The 16,703-nt window shown below is 44.0% G+C and overlaps 1 protein-coding gene across 3 annotated transcripts in view; it reads right to left on the reverse strand.

Annotated features, from left to right (window-relative positions):
• Nucleotides 1-13,308: 13,308 nt before the first annotated feature.
• The window catches only part of ap3b1a (adaptor related protein complex 3 subunit beta 1a), a 52,140-nt gene continuing 48,745 nt past the window's right edge, over nt 13,309-16,703 (reverse strand). Inside the window, exon 27 of one of the 3 annotated variants that reach the window (XM_084034852.1) lies at nt 13,309-14,099. In XM_084034852.1, coding sequence (XP_083890978.1) covers nt 13,946-14,099 — 154 coding nt within the window. In that variant the 3' untranslated portion in view covers nt 13,309-13,945. The remainder of the gene's footprint in view (nt 14,100-16,703) is intronic. The other 2 variants (XM_084034851.1, XM_084034853.1) reach the window with 2 other exon arrangements.

The raw sequence follows: 16,703 nt of genomic DNA on the forward strand, positions 1-16,703 counted from the left end.
AATACATGTAGTGGAGTAAAAATATAAATAGTATTTGTTTTTTACATATTTCTGCACACGTGTCCTTTTCAGGCCGTCACCACGACGACGACCACCTGCTGTAGGTGTGAGGCGGTAAACATTTACATTTACATTTAGGTCATTTAGCAGACGCTTTTGTCCAAAGCGACTTACAATAAGTAAATAAGTAAGGTAAAGCACACTTCCTGTCCTCCAGCAGGAGGAGGAGGATGAGGAGACGGCGTCTGACGGGAAGAAGCCGGCGTGGGTGAAAAATGAAGCGGCGTTAAGTGGCGGCGTGTCGGACGCAGGAAGCCAATCCGTCAGCGAGATGAAAACGCTCGTTAGAGCGAGCATTCATCCTCTGGACGGCGACGCTGAAATCTGCGCTGTCTGACATAAAAGTCGCTGAATGGAGAAGAATCGTCTGCATTTTTCAACTCCTCGCTTAATTAACGCCACCTGTTCCAAAAAACACCGTTTAGGATCCGTTTAGAGCTTCTCTGGGATCCACCAGACCTCATGGTAAAAAGTCTCCATTTAAGCTGATTACTCGGGCAGATCATCCTGTTTGTCAGCGTTAGAGTCCGCTGCTCTCGGCAGCTACTTAAATAATAATAATAATCCACCTTAATATCGCTCCTCATCCACCTTAATAACTCCCGATAACGTTCACAAACGCGTTAGCAAAACATGTCTGACAGACTCGTTTTAGATGCAAATGTGCCGCCGCCACCACCGCGTCCTCGCCGCTAAGAATGACCGATTCAAAACGCTTCGATTAAAAGGAAAAACACACTTATTTACATAAATATCAATAAGACGACATTATGACAATTAGCCGCCCTATTGGCCACAAACTTTATATGCTTGAAAAATATACTTCATTTTCATTAGGAGGCATGAAATGCAGTCATTAGTGCGTAATTAAGGCCACTATAAACAATTAAGTGGGTTAGTTTCCCCAGTTCTCCTGTAATGGGTCATTGTTCGTGATGGAATCAACAACCGCCGACGCTAATTCCTACACGACGCCACTTAGGACGCCGTGAAGGCCGCAGGCTCCAAGAAGACCAACAAATAGAATAATGTTTGGGGGGGGGGTCTGAGGGAGAAACAGGAAACGTCAGCACATTGGCGGCGGCGGCGTTGGCGACGGCGTCCGGAGGATGAAACAGAAAAACAATCTATTACCTGCTGCAAACGCCGCTTGTCCAGAGAGTTCATAGCAGCGTAATACAGCGGCAGGAATGTGCTGTAAATGCAGGGAAGCAGCGAAATTGAAGAGTCACATGCAATGAGTGTCACCTCAGGGTGGGGGAGGAGTCGGGGAGAGGGGGGGAGTCGAGGGGGGGGGGGGGGGGGGGGCGTTGCAGGAGGACTTCCTAAAACACCTCAGCAATGGTGGAGAAACTTATCTTTCCTTCCTTTTATCTTTAAAATACTGCAGTCGTTTTCACACAAAACCATCAGACAGATAATCTACATTTAATTGGTTTGCTCGTTAGTCGGTTTCATTAACGAGCAAGCGAGTTTTGAACTAACTCATTGAGTCAATCAGCTGACGATGAAAATAATATAAGTTGCAATCCTTTACAAATCTTCTTTTATTATATTTGGATGTGTTGGCTATGGAGGAAGAACATTAAGACAAGGTACTTTAGTAAAAGTACAGACAACACCATGTAAAAATACTCCATTAAAAGCCAAAACAAAAATATATGTAATATAATTATGATCTATTGTTAATGATGATTTATGTTGCGCGGTTTTAGCTAACCATGTATGTTATAAGCAGTTTGTTTTCACTCAAAACCATCTGCAGGATAATTGACGGTTAATTGGTTCGCCCGTTAGTCGATTATTGACGAGCTACCGTTTTGACTAATCAACTCTTTCAAGCAAAAGAAAAAAAACTCCTTTAAAAGTAAATCAAGAACAAGTCTTTTACCAGATCAATGGAAGTACAAGTACCTCAAAATATTTTACTTAAAAGGTATAAATGTGTAAGATTTGGTGACATCTAGCTGTGAAGTTGTAAAATGCAACCAACTGAAACTTCTCCCGCATGCGCATGCGTGAAGAAGGCGACCAACGTTTGTCCGTTCTGAGCTTCCATACAAACAGACTGAACATTAAAGAAAGCAGACTTATTGTGAGTATTAATTTACTCCCTTTCACCGTAAACGCTTCACACTGGCCCTTTAAGGACGGTAAACTTAAAAGACCTGAAACATTGCAGGTGCGCCAGAACGCCAATGAGTGCTGCGTCTCCATGGCGACGCATTGGCTCAGAAAGGATGTAAATGAGAGGAGGACGAGGAGCCCACATGGTCCCGGGTCCGGTCCGGATCTCTATCGAGTGTCTAATGGAGCTTAACGAACATCGGAGGGTCTGAGGAGCCTCAGGGTTCAGAGCTGGGGTCCTTCAGTTTCTCACAGATCAAAACAAACATCACAAATGATAGATTTCACTATGAACGCATGAAGCATCAGAGAGAGAGAGAGAGAGAGAGAGAGAGAGAGAGAGAGAGAGAGAGAGAGAGAGAGAGAGAGAGAGAGAGAGAGAGAGAGAGAGCATGCAAGGGCATGTGCTTCTCTTGTGTGTGCATGCGGCTGCTTCATCGTTTTTTTTGCACTGATGTATATTTCGTTGTCCGCCGGCCTTAATTTTGATTTATAGTCCGTCCATAAATTAGAAAAATATGTTTTAGAATTCCATCCCGTGGAAAAAAGGCGGCCCGTGATGTCAGGGGATTGGGTGATATTTAAGATGTCAGAAATACATATTGGATTAGTGCGCTTTGTCCCCGCGGCAACAGCAGGTGTTTAATCATAGCTGATGGCTGCAGAGAAATGCGTTAGGACAGCCGGGCACCAAAACACCCGGCAACGCGATAAATCATACCGAGGCCCGATGTTGTTACACACACACACACACACACACACACACACACACACACACACACACACACACACACACACACACACACACACACACACACACACACACACACACACACACACACACACACCACACACACACACACACACACAGGTATGTTTTACATCACGTGCCCATGCACCTTTCCACCTGCCGGTTAAACCAATTGATCAGCGGTTTAATTGAAGCAAAAGTCCATTATGTGAACGTGATGAGACGGTGAAACAATTAGAGCCCAAACCCCAATAACCCTAATAACCCCAATAACCCTAATAACAACACTGTGTGTGATTTAAATTATCTCTTCCTTTTGGCAGCAGGACTGTGTTTTCCTCATATTTGCACGGATGGAATAAATATATATGTTTAAAAAAAAAATTATAATTTGATTTATATATTTATAAAAACATACATGTATTTATTTTAAAATAATACATTTATTTATATAAATAAATAATATGCATATATTAATTGATATTTATTTATGTATAAATAAATAATAAATATATATATATACATACATAAATAAATACATAAATAAATATGTATATGTACATGTATATATATAAATTCTGATCTAATCCATCATGCCATAAACATGAATCACGCCTTTCATGGAGGAATAATCGACTGTTATTGGTGACATTGCTGATCACATGACCTCCTGTTTTATGACTCATAAAAACATGGTCATGATCTCTGCGGCCAGTACCGGTCCGTCTGCAGACCCACCGAGGCTTCACAGGTTCAGATGAAAATGGATGAGGGGGGAGGAGGGGGGCGTTTAGGAGAGCAAACATTTTCAAGGTCACCCGGTGAACTGGAACTGGGAGGGGTGGGGTGCATGGAGGAAGTAGTGCGTTCTGACACCAGCGCGGCGTTTGATTAAAAGGCAAAGTAATGGGTTTAAACACACGCACGGCGAGCGCCGCCAGCCTCCGCTGGCTTTCCCACCACAGATTAGTGAGCGGCGGCGTGATGGAGACACGGTCTGGGATGGAAAAGAAAAACTAGAGATTCTGTTTTTCTGCTTGGTTTCTGACGTTCTCTAAATACATTAACCACATGGTCGAAGAGGTTCTTTATCTGCTCCTGGGGGGTTTTCGGTTTGGCTGTTTCATTTTACTTTGGTTGCCGTGGTGATCCCGATGATGAAACGTCTTGTAATGTGACATTAACACTGTGAGTAGTGAGACAAACAGCTGGAGTGGACTTAAGGGGGGGGGGGGGGGGGAGCTTGCAGAGTGAAGGCAGAGATATGTGCCCTTTTCTGGGAGTCTTTGAACGCCTCACAGTGGACCTGCAGGATGAAGGAATGTAATGGTGGCTGTGTGTGTTGGGGGGGAATCATGCATGCTCAAACCTGTGTGGCTCGCCTAATATAGGCCTTTATTGAACATGGAAATTCAATAATCAAACCTTGAAAAACAGGAATCCACTGAGGGCCGTGTACCTGTCTGTCTGCCTGCCCGTCTGTCTGTCTGTCCTGGAACCACCTCTCCAATGAGTCTCTTAATTCCTCTCTAATTCCGTGTGTCAGGGCCGCGTGTACCCGCTTGGCCCCCGCGCCGCCGACTCCCCCTCCAGCATTACTCAGCTCAATGACACACGGCAAATTGCATTTAATAAATTAGCTTAATGGATTCGACGATCGGTAAGCGGGCACAGTGTTTCCTCTGGTTAAGCAAAACATTTATATCCCACAATCCCTCTCTCTCTCTCTCTCTCGCCCGCCCGCTCTCTCTCTCGCCCAAGCACACCATCACAGTGACATCATCTCTGATTCTGAAAAAACTAGTCATGTTTCCCTCCTTCATAAAGCTGATTCCAGTTTTCATCCTATAAATCATCATCATCATCATCGCTGGCTCCACGCGGTTAAATGTCATGACATCACACCCCCACCCCCCCCCTTTATGGCCTCTGCATGTTTGGTTGCGCAAAACAATCTCATCGGACATTATTGATGTTACAGATGTTACAGTAATCAAATTACCGGCGTGTGAAGGGCCCTCTGTCAGCGCCGCCAGATGAATGATGGGAAAGGTCATAGCCGGCCGCCGCTGTGTTTGTACGGCGACGCTCAGGTGAGTCTATACACACAGACACACACACGCGCACACACACACATAACACACACAATTCGTTCAGGTTAAGAGGTTCTTGCATCTCATGGGAAGCAATGTTACCTTTTTTTGCATTTACAGGTAAATGGGAGCTTAACTTCCCATGAGCCTTTGCAGGAGGCGCAATAGCAGACCCGTTGTTTTAAACGCGGAGGTCAATGTGGAGATGTGTGCGATTTGGCTTCATGATGTCTTCTTTCTACGATTTCTACGTATTAGGGCCATTGTAGGTAAAAAAAAAAAACGGAGCGAGTGAGGGGGAAATATTCTGGGGGAAAGTAGCACATTTCCGAGAAAAAAAATCACACATTTCCGAGAAAAAAATTCAGAAATTTACAAGATTAAATTAGAAAGAAGAATTAGAGAGAAAAAGTAGCACATTTACGAGAGAGAAAACACATCTATGAGAAAAAATTTGCACATGTATGAGAAAAAGTAGCAAATTAACAAAAAAACTCCCAAATTTACAAGATTTTTTTTTTTAATTACGAGAAAAAAGCCACAAATTTACAAGTAAGGTTTTCCCCCCCATAAATGTTCAACTCTATAAACTCATAATTTTGCTACTTTTTTCTCATAAATTTGCAAAGTGCTCAAGGTTTACTTGAGGGGTTGATCAACAGCATCACAGCTTTGTCAACCCCTTTTATTTGTCTTTATAATCCCAAACAAATGCTAGCTAAAGATTTAAAGACGTTCGGCTTCCGTTGCTGTTCGTTAGTGATGATAAAACGTTTGGAATGAATTTATCCTTTAAATGAGGAAGTTAAGGCATGTAGGAGCTTAATCAGACTATTTTAGTCTCTACATGCTGTTAGTTGTGTGTTTAATTAAGCTTTACATTCCGTCGTCTCCGTGCTAATTAGCATCCGCCTTCTTTACTTTGTAAACACCGATAGTTGCTAACGAGAGCAGCTGTTTGGTTTACTGTTCCCACCTAAACGAGGCCTACGCTTCCTTAACAAGATCAGGGATTAATCTCCTTATATATCACATAAATGTGACAGAGAGAGAGAGAGAGAGAGAGAGGGAGAGGTAGGTAGAGAGAGGTAGAGGTAGAGAGAGGTAGAGGTAGAGAGAGAGCCCTAATCAGGAGAGTAAACTCTGCTATATTTCAATCATGGCGGCGTTCTTCCGCTCCGGGGGCCGTGGCAGCGGTGATAAATAAAACGCCCATTACTCCGCCTGTTCGCCACCACACATCCAAACTGCACTCGCCACCGTAACCCCCCCACCCCCCCCCCCCCCCCCCCCCCCCCCCCTCCCTGCGTTGGGACGGAGAAACATAAATCACCGTCGGAGACGCCGGATTACAGCGCCGCCAACCTGAAAACAAACGCAGCGTGTAACCTCGTCAGCTCGCCATCATCCAGAAAACACGCACGGTCACTAGAAGAGAAGCTTTAGAGCCTAACAAGATTACAGCGTCCTCGTGGTGTAATCCCCCAGTACTCCGACACATCTGGTATTAAACCACAAGTGGGCCCAGCAGGGGCCCTGGGGAGCCCCCTTTCACATGTTAACCAGCGCGCTCCTGGAGCCGGTAAAGTGTTAATTGGCTGATTGAGTCCATTTATTGTGATCCTCCGTTCCCCGGCCGGCCCTCACCAACCCTCCAGACCGCCGGTGGATTTGGTGAAGTGCTGCACGCCATCTCTATTCAAATATTTCCATATGACAATTGCTCCAATTAAAGGCCAGTCACTTTCTATTTAAGTCGCCTCAAAAGGTCGCTGCCGTGTGCGTGGAGCAAACAAAAGGATCGTTCCCAAAGCGTTTACCCCCCCCCCCCCCCCCCTCCCGGCCGATGGAGTGAGTCCGGATCAGGGCCGTCTCGGAGGATTACATGGTGGATTTGGGGAGGAGAGTTGTGGGGTTGTGACACCCTCTTTTCTTTTCACTCCCTCCGCTAAAGCAGTGTGGAAATGAGATGCGCATTTAAAACCTTAGAGCGGGGCCTGAGGCCGCCGCCGCCAGGAACCCGCCGCCCCCGCCCCGGGGTTAATTAAGCAGCCTTCAGAAAGCTGCTGGAGGAGGAGGAGGAGAGGCCGCAGGTTTGATGCTCTCTACATCTGTGGTTTCTAGTCCCATCCTCCTCCTCCTCCTCCTCCTCCTCCCTCCGTGGGCCAGGGAGGATTTTTAAACGGCTAATTAGCATTCAGATGAGAGGCGGCGCGTCACGGCACACGGACACAGTTACAGATGATCCAGTGGTGGCCAGAGATGCTGCGTTCACTGACCGCAGGGAAACCGGGACACGTTCTCTCAAACTGTCAAATCAGGACAGGAAGTAGGTTAAAGTTATTAATAATAATAATAATAATAATAATAATAATAATAATAATAATAATAATATCTAACAAAATAAAAGCCGGCCTTCTACTAGAGTGACATACACATTAAAATAAAGTGAAATCACGCTGTATTTGCTCGGGCCGGTTGTTCTCCGGGGCTCTGACTCAGATCCAAGGCCCTCAAAGTGGATCTCAAAGCTGAGCGCGGTCGTACGGGGATAAAGCATCTGTGAAGAACCCTTAAATCTATCTCTAGTTTCTCTATTTTAAATATACAATGATTTTAGTTATCTTCAGTTGTTATTTTTCATTGATTGTCAGAAAAAGTTTGTCTTAGATTTTCAGTTTTTTAAAGTATATTTACTCAAGTAAGCGCAACGTATTTCAATTTCCCTTTGACTTTGACCTTTGAGTATTTTATAGTCCACAACGTTTCTACAAATCTGGTTTGTGTTCAAATTGGACTTTTTAATGAATTTTTTTATATGACATTCTACTACATGGTTCAACCATATGAGAGAGAGATGAAACCGTTCCAGTATCTTTTATTATTATTATTATTAGGCTGCAACGATTGATTACTTTCCATCCTCAATTGATCATTTCGTCCATAGAATATCAGGAAATAAAGAAAAATTACAATTTCACTGTAAAAATTTCAGGGAATTAGACTCAAAAATGTCTTGTTTTGTCAAAAAAAACGGCCCAAAAGTCCAATTTACTGTTGTGTAAAGACAAAGAAGAGCAACAGATCTACATTCCAGATGAACCAACAAATAACCAATCGATACATTCTTATTAATATACATTTCCAGGATTATGATCGTAGGGGGAAACAACAAGAAGCAGAGCCGACTGCAAATCCTGAAAAAAAAAAAGAGGCAGATTCAATTTTCCAAACGCAAGTCAAACAATACGTCCATTCAAAACAACAAAACAATAAAGCCACGAACCCGGAGAGCACTCCCCTGATTTCCCAGACTCCTCTCTGGCTTTTATCATCGTTGAGGAAGCGCCGCCGGCTGATGATGCAAAGTGTTCGGCGAGGCCTCGGCTCGCTGCTTTATTGTGAGCTCGCCGTCACATACAGGTCTTCATTAGGGGCGTCTAGAGACCTGCTGGGGGGGTCCCGGGGTGGTTTATGAGTCTTTATGCTCCACTAATACGCCACTATGTCAGCGGCGAGGCTTTATGGCGCCAAATTGGTGGCGAATGGGAGCGGCGGAGCACTTTAACAGCACTCACCTCCTCTTCACCCCTTTTAACTTATTAACCGGCATTAACTCGCCGTCACCGCCGGCCGCCGCATCGCTCACCAACCCCGGCGTGTTTACGCTCGTCACCATCAACCACCGCGTCACTGTTTAATGCCTGAGTGGTTTTTAGTTTCTGTTTTTTTGTGTGAAAGAGCAATCAAATGCTAATTAAAGGCTCGCTGGTGTTTTTGCCTCCATGAATGTTCTTTTGCGTTTCCACGATAAGAGGAAAACATAACAAGTCGGTTGTTAAATGCACCTGGAGGACGGACGAGGGACGGCGTCGCTTTATTTTCAAAAGGACACAAAAACACAAAGTAAACAATGCCTTGGAAGCTTTTTAAAGGATTTGCTTTTAAGCCACCGGTGTTCGTACAACGGCGTATCAGGAGGGAAAAAAACAGAGGGGGCAATGTTCAGAGGAAAAAGTGGCTAATTTACGAGTTTATTACGATGCTAACAACCAGCATCTATGCTAGCTAACGTCCCATGACTGTACGTTTTTATGTTTGTAATGAATCATCCCGTGTGACAACGCCTCATTATTTTACTATTATTATGAATTGTTTTGCTTTTACTGTATTTGTGTGTGTACTGTGATTTTTGCCATGTCAAAGCACTTTGTTAACTGCTGTTTTTAAAGGTGCTATACAAATAAAGTTATTATTATTATTATTATTATTATTATTATTATTATTATTAAGGTCCTTAGGGTGATGACATTGATGCTTGTTGTTGCTTTTATTCATAAGAGGACAAACTGTCATCTTCTGGGTGTTAATGGATCGGGGAGGTTGGGGCAAAGATGCTAGCGGTAGCTTTCACTTGTTGTCATAGCAACAGCAAACATCCAGTATTAGCAGAACCAAGCAACTTGTTTATATCGGCTATGACAAGTGAAAGCTACCCTACCAAACCGCCCAACCGCCCCCGATAGCTTTAATGCCGGTTGTTAGCATCGTAATAATGTTGCAAATTTGCAACTTTATTCCTCTGAATATTGCCCCCCTCTCTCCGTTTCTTTTTTTGCTTTCCTACAGTCCTAACACACCGTCGTAGTTCAGTAAAGTTACATTTAAAGCCAATTATGAATTAATTTACAGCAGGAAACATCACGTTATAAATAAACACGCTTCCTCGTATTCTCGTTGTTCTCGGATCTGAAGCGAGCGCCTCGTTAACTTGAACCTGCGTGAGTCGGAGCATGAAATAAACGTGGTTTGGCGTCGCCGGACTGCAGATTGATAAATGTGGGACACGGAAAAAAAGGGAAAGTGAGAAATGAAATCAGCAGAGCTGAATGTGTCCGTCCCTTAACGAGCCGCTGATTGAACATTTCAGAGGGGAAACATGGAGTCGTTAAGTCTCCGCGCTCCGAAGAAGCATTTAAAAAAGAAACTTCAGTCGAGGAAAGAAACCTAATTACAATAGTGGAGACACAGGAATAGCTGTGAAGCATCAATTTAAGCATAATCACGACAATTAGGGTTCCCATGGGGGTCCGGGGCTAACAGTGATTGTTTTTAGGAGGGGGGTATTTGTGTGGATGTGACACCTTTTACCTCAGATGTTCCACATTACCACGCAGGTCCTGGTCTTACAGTGAGGTGCGTTCAGGAACCATAATTCTGTGTTTGCTGGAAGATATACTACGTGAGCGACTTGTGAAATGATCAGCAGCAGAATCGGAGATCTATTTATTAGAGGATCAGGTTTCTTTGAGCGAGTTTTAAAGGGCCAGGCCCTCCTATTAAGTCGTTTACTGGAAATATTTCCCACCGAAGAAGTCGTCCCTGAACTACCCGCGTGGTCGAACACCACGAGGACGTGATGGAGAACAGGTGTTCTGGCTTTTAAGTGAAATCTACCTTTAATAAGTGATTATTATGTATATTAAACTGTTGGGAACAATCATCTGACCTTACACAGAATTTAACATTATAGTGATGTCATTCAGATATGGACCTGGTTGGTCGGTGTGAGATCATGTGATCATGTGAGTTTAAAACTTCACCAGCGCTTGTATCACTGCCCGTCTGTCTGTCTGCCTGTCTGTCTGCCTGCCTGTCTGTGGCTTCCTGTCAGCTGATCAGAGACACGCCGGCTAATGAGAAGGTGCTCTGAGTGGTGAGGTCAGACAGGCGTTTCCTCAGCTGGAGATCCCCTGCCTTTACCCCCCCACAGGGCCGTGATGAGACCACCTGAACAGCCCGTCATGTCACTGTGCTGCAGAGAGGCAAAGAAATCAAGCTGTCACTGCACCGCAATGTTGAGGGAGAGGTGAAGGCAGGGGAGCCCCCCGTTCCCTCCCCAGAGCCCATTATAGCAGGTGCCAACACCAGGAGATGGATCACACACACACACACACACACACACACACACACACACACACACACACACACACACACACACACACACACACACACACACACACACACACACACACACACACACACACCCATGTGTCAGTATGAGGACATCCTATGCTGAGTTCTAATCTAAACCTCAAAGAAGCCCCAGAACATTACAAAATGTGATAATAAAACATAAAAACGATTCACACATTACATGCTAACGTTTGACCTTTGCACTCGACACAAAGAACTAAAGGGAATGTGGAAACATCGTGAGAGTCGTGAGTCGGAACAGCTAAAAAATGAGCTTAAAAAAACGTAGATTCATGTCTATGAGCGACCTTTTCACATGTTCATGTTGTTGTATAAAGAATGGCTTCGGTAGAGAGCAGCTACGCTGTTAGCATCGCCAAACTCCATTCAGAAAACAAGCATTTTAACAGTTATTTGCTCGTCGTCTTGAGGACAGACGTAACAAACCACGACTTTGGACTCCTTCACATCATCCTTATTATGTTGTTATTTCAGCATCCTTTTTTATCCATTTACTGCTATTAAATCGCTGGTAAATGGTTGACTTTGGGCTCATACCGCTGTAGTAAACCAGCCGATGTGTGTCCTGCTAGATACAACGAGATTCACAGAGCACCTCTGGGTGACAGATGTTGGTTTCTAAATGCGGAGGTAGAGTTTGACATGTTTGGAACATAAATGTTTAAATGTTTTTATATTATTGTATAAAATGTGACGTTTCTTTGTGAACATGATATCTGTGTTGAAGCCTTAAAAACGTTGGAATAATGCTGTCGGTGTCTTTTTCTTTGTGAAGTAAGTTTGATAATGTGGATGTGTGTGTGTGTGTGTGTGTGTGTGTGTGTGTGTGTGTGTGTGTGTGTGTGTGAGAACAGCTGGTGGGGGGAATGAGTACAGAGGGAGGTGATGGATGTGAGTGGGGCTCCAGTGACAGATGAGTTAACAGGTGTTCACCGCGGCCCTCAGAGACGCCATTTATGAGCCGGAAAAGACAGCCGGACGCAAAAGCACACGCCGCCGCCGCCGCCGCTACAACACATCACGTACGTCGGCACGACTTCCACTCCACGACGGTGGGATCGGCTCTGGTTTATTTACGGAGAGCGTCTTCACTCAACAGGCGAGCTGAAGAGACACAGAGTCCTCGTACGTCTTCGCACGTTACGAGTTTAAGGCTCTGAAACGTCGTGTTATTCCTTCTCTTTAATCAACTCCCTTTTAAATAGTTAGTTGACAGCAGGCGTCAGCAGTTTAGGGACCATTTAAAGGCACAATGAAGACTCACACATCTGTGTTGTTGATGTGTTTTTGTTTGTTCGCGTCCTTTAATTCATAGAAGAGGCTGTGAGTAAGTAATGTCAGTCACATGTTAGATCAGTGATGTAGCACAGCAACTGTATCCTACAAATAGCAATTGATTTGAAAGATTTAAATTATGTTTAAATCCTAAATCGAGATGGAGAATGTTTTAATAATCAGATGGTGAGGTGACGGATGATTCCCACCACTAATATTCGTCAGCCAAATAAAAAAATAAATAAAACGTAGCTGTCCTGAAGATTCCTGAAGGAATCCGGATGAAAGAATATCCGCTCTGCTGCTGGAAGGATTTCCAGCCATGAAGTTGTCTTTTTGTACGACACCATTTAATATGTTCCTTTGTATGAAAACATGAATTATCTCATTTAATTGAAATTAAAATCTGGGTGGACATTCGGTCATGTTGTTCAAATTAAGATCCGTTAGTTGGAAATTAAAAAACATGAACTAAAATTTAGTTTTTTTTTTAAAATCAATGTTAGTTTCTACTTATATATGTATTACTATATTATCACATTACTATAATATGTATATTTTCGTATAGAATAATGTCTCCCTGGATTAAGAACTACCATCACAACTTTAATCAGAATATTTCTTCATCCTGATTCTCAGAAGAGTCTGAGGATCCTGGAAAGGCATTGAATAACCTTCTGGGGTTTTTAAAGATCGCCATGGATTTTATTTTTATGCTTAGCTGCGTCTCAAATGTAAAGAATAAAAAAAGGCAGGAAAGGGCGACGGCAGCTGATCCATATTTGACAGGAAGAACAAATGTCGGCAGGCGGAGTGACAGATTCATCAACATGATGATGTCATGAGTCGAGGTTTGAGCCTCCGCCAGTCAATTAGCAGCTCGGCATTAACGAGCTTGTGTTTCAGCCACGCTCATCTAAATTACCGTAAATCACATGATGGAGGAGCACCGTCAGCTTCAAATCTAGATCATATATGAATATATATATACAGACAAATAGTTTGTTTAATAAATTCACTTTTTTATTGTTCAGCAAAAGCGATACAAATAAAAAGACCTGGTTGATTTTAAGTCTAACATATATGTTTGGGGTTTTTATCTAAATAACATTATTTTCACGTAGAAGGCACTTTAATAAATGTGATTTGGGGGGGGGGGGGGGGTAAAGGTGGGAATGTGAAACTACAACAGGGACAGAATGGAAAGTCTCTCTTTCTTGGCTCTAGAAGAACAAACGGCGATGAAACACAGCCGTCAGACGTTGCAGAGCGGCAGCGATGGATGAACCTAAAACTGCCACCACTCAGATTAACCAATGAGAAGGACTTCTACAGGAAGTGATGAGGCTCACAGCTTAAAGTCACTTCTATGATGCCTTCTGTGTGTTTGAGTAGAGGAACATCACGTCACTGAAGACGTTCACAAAGTCTCTCCTGGGATTCTGGACAGAAAAACAACTACAGACCATGAAGAGAAGAAACTCTTTTCTGGATTTCAGATTAAAACAAGGGCGTCTGAAAGTACTTCCTGAATGATCCAGAACCCCAGGATGAAATATGTGGACCCTTTTAATGGCGTGCAGTTCCCCTTTACCTTTACTAAAGGGGGGAGGAGGAGGAGGAAGAGGAGGAGGTGGGGTCTCTACGCCTGGCTGAGGGCTTGTTTGAGGTCTCGCAGCAACATGGACGCCATGACGCTCTTCTCCGTGTTGATGGTGAGCACGGCGGCCGAGGACTCCTTCAGCTCCAGCGAGACCAGGACCAGGGCTCCGCTGGAGACCGTCCGCCCGGCAAACCTGCAGGGGAGAGAGAGATCCGGGTCAGATCCACCAGAGCTGCACTTTAAAGGGACAGTTCACCAGATTAAAACAGGAAAATGGAGTTTATCTTCACAGCGTTTCTGGAGAGACAACTTTAAAGTTAAAAACCCTGAACTTGAACTTAACAAAACCCAAGCCTCTATGTAAGAAAAGAAGATTTCTCTGTTAGTTCTTCATCATCAGGTCTGATCAGCCGGCCGGACCCTGCCGCAGTAAAATGAGAGGTTTCCTAAACCGAAAAGAAAAATCATCTTTATAGAAATACTGAACTTTTTTTGGTCTCCAAAATCGACACAAAAGGAAAGTGTGAGAACTTTTAAGTAACTTTTGCAGTAACTAACAGGAAGTGAGATGCTTTTCCTCGACCTTGAACTTCATGAGGACAGGAAAGATTTGAAGGAGAACTCATAGGGACTATTTTTTTTATCTATTTTTTTTTGTAACTTGGATGACACAAAAGCAGACAAAAACATCACAATTTCTAAAAAAAGCTACCGAATGTTTCCATCCAACTGTCAAATTAATTAATAATTTTTGTTGGAATATCTGCAAAAATAAGCATATTTCAACATCATTACTGTCATTGTTGGTGTCAGGTAAAAACAGAGCTTTTTGTTCTTGTTGTAAGAATAAAACTAATTTATCCACTGAACTAACCTTATGTCATTATTTTAATTATACATCTCTATTATCATATTTCTGTTCTTATTATACAGAATGTGAAATTAATGCCACGTTGGGAAACTCTTGTAATTACTGGAAGATGAGTGAGCGAGACAAAGACGGAGACGATGTGAGAAGAAACACAGAGTAACAGACAGTCCATTATCTCCGCTGACTAAAGGGGGTGTCACTCAGACTGAATTTAGGCTGCTTTTATGGACTGTGGGTGTCTATGATGAGGGTGTGGGACCCGCTGGACCCCTCTGGGGGGGCGGGGCTCCCTCTGGACCGTCGGGAGGATTCTTGGACCACCGTTGCCTTGGATACGGTCCCTGCAGACTAAAGGGGACAAATCTGGGCACACATGGTCCCCATTGAGAGCGCTAACAAGAGGCAGACAGGGGGCTCTGACCCGGTGCGACCCCCCCTCCTCTCGGAGCCTCACGTGGCTAACTCTCCAGCCATCTGCCTCCATTTAGCACTACATCCCCACAACAAAGACCCCCCGTGGCAGCCCGCTTAGGCCTGACAAACAGCCCACAAAGAGCCCCACTTAGGCCTGACTAAAGCCTGTGAAGGGCCCCCGCAGGACGGACGTGGACGGGGCGCTGGACGGCGCTGTGGGACCGGCTAGCACGTCCACCAATTAGCACGCACGCGTTAAAGAGGGGAGGGGTGGGGGCACCGAGGGGACATGCATACACAATGAACTGGCTCACAAACCCCAGTGTCTGGGCGAGTCTCTGGGGAGCTGCTAAATTACCATCAACAGAGGAGAGGGAGTTTATCAGGGAGCTCTCAGGGAGGAGAGAGTCCTCCTCACGCTTAATTAAAATATTAGCCACTTCAGCAGGAAACACCAGCCAAGACCCACCAACACCACCTCCTCCTGCTTTCAATAAGTCAGAGGTTAGGTATCAATACATATCTAAATCACAGGCTTCCTACAGCTTCTCCACAGTCACATTCAAGCACTTTCAAGGTGCGTTTCCATGCTTTTCCAGCACCTTCCAGCTGTGGTAAACTCCATATTTGTATCAATCCAATGGTCAGTATTCAGTCTACTTATTATGTCACTTGTTCATCACATTAAATGAGATGTTATTGTCCTATAAACAACCAACATGATGTTTGGAGACAGCTTTTTACAGAAGGACCACAAATGAAAGGAAAACTAATTCCACTAACAGATCCACAGAAATATAATCACCAACTATTTTCATCATCAAAAGTCATTTTTCATGCAGAAATGTCAGAAAATGCTGTTTTCAGTCCCTCAAATATGGAGATCTTCTCTTTTCTCTGTTCTATCATAGATTTCAAGCACTTTATTCTAAATCCAAGCACTTTTCAGACCTTGAAAACACCACAGTAAAGCTCAAGGACTTTCAGCACCTGTACGAACTCTGCAAATTGTCGGAAGATGCTTTAAAAAATAAATGAATAAATAATCCCATTTCTGCACAAATAAATGTGTCGCTCCATGAATAATAAAAACAGAGCGGTCCAGTAAACGTGTAGAAGCTCCGGTCTGCAGCGTCTGTCAGCAGCTTAAGGTGTCTCCGTGTCCCCATGGCTTTGCTAATGGATTTAGGATATAAATCTCTCATTTACTCAGCCAGTTAACACTACCCCGAGGCTGCTTCCCTCTCTGGAGACGCCGCGGGGCCTTTTTGTTCACGTGTTGCAATGAAGAGCGGCTGAAAGGAAACCTCTTTTCATTGAGCTCTGAGTATGTTTCGTGTGGCGGTCGCTTTACCAGATTTACGTCCAACCCAAGATGGCCGGGATATTTTTGGGGACCTAGAGGGGGAAAGATTAAAGGGACATGCGAGCCCTTAAACGGGTCATTGGTATTCTCCTGCACTCTTCACACACCGGGCTAAACACTGGATTAATTGCAGTGTATGGAAAGAA

Source organism: Eutrigla gurnardus (assembly GCF_963514095.1).
Source record: "Eutrigla gurnardus genome assembly, chromosome: 19".
In the NCBI taxonomy this organism is placed as follows: domain Eukaryota; kingdom Metazoa; phylum Chordata; class Actinopteri; order Perciformes; family Triglidae; genus Eutrigla; species Eutrigla gurnardus.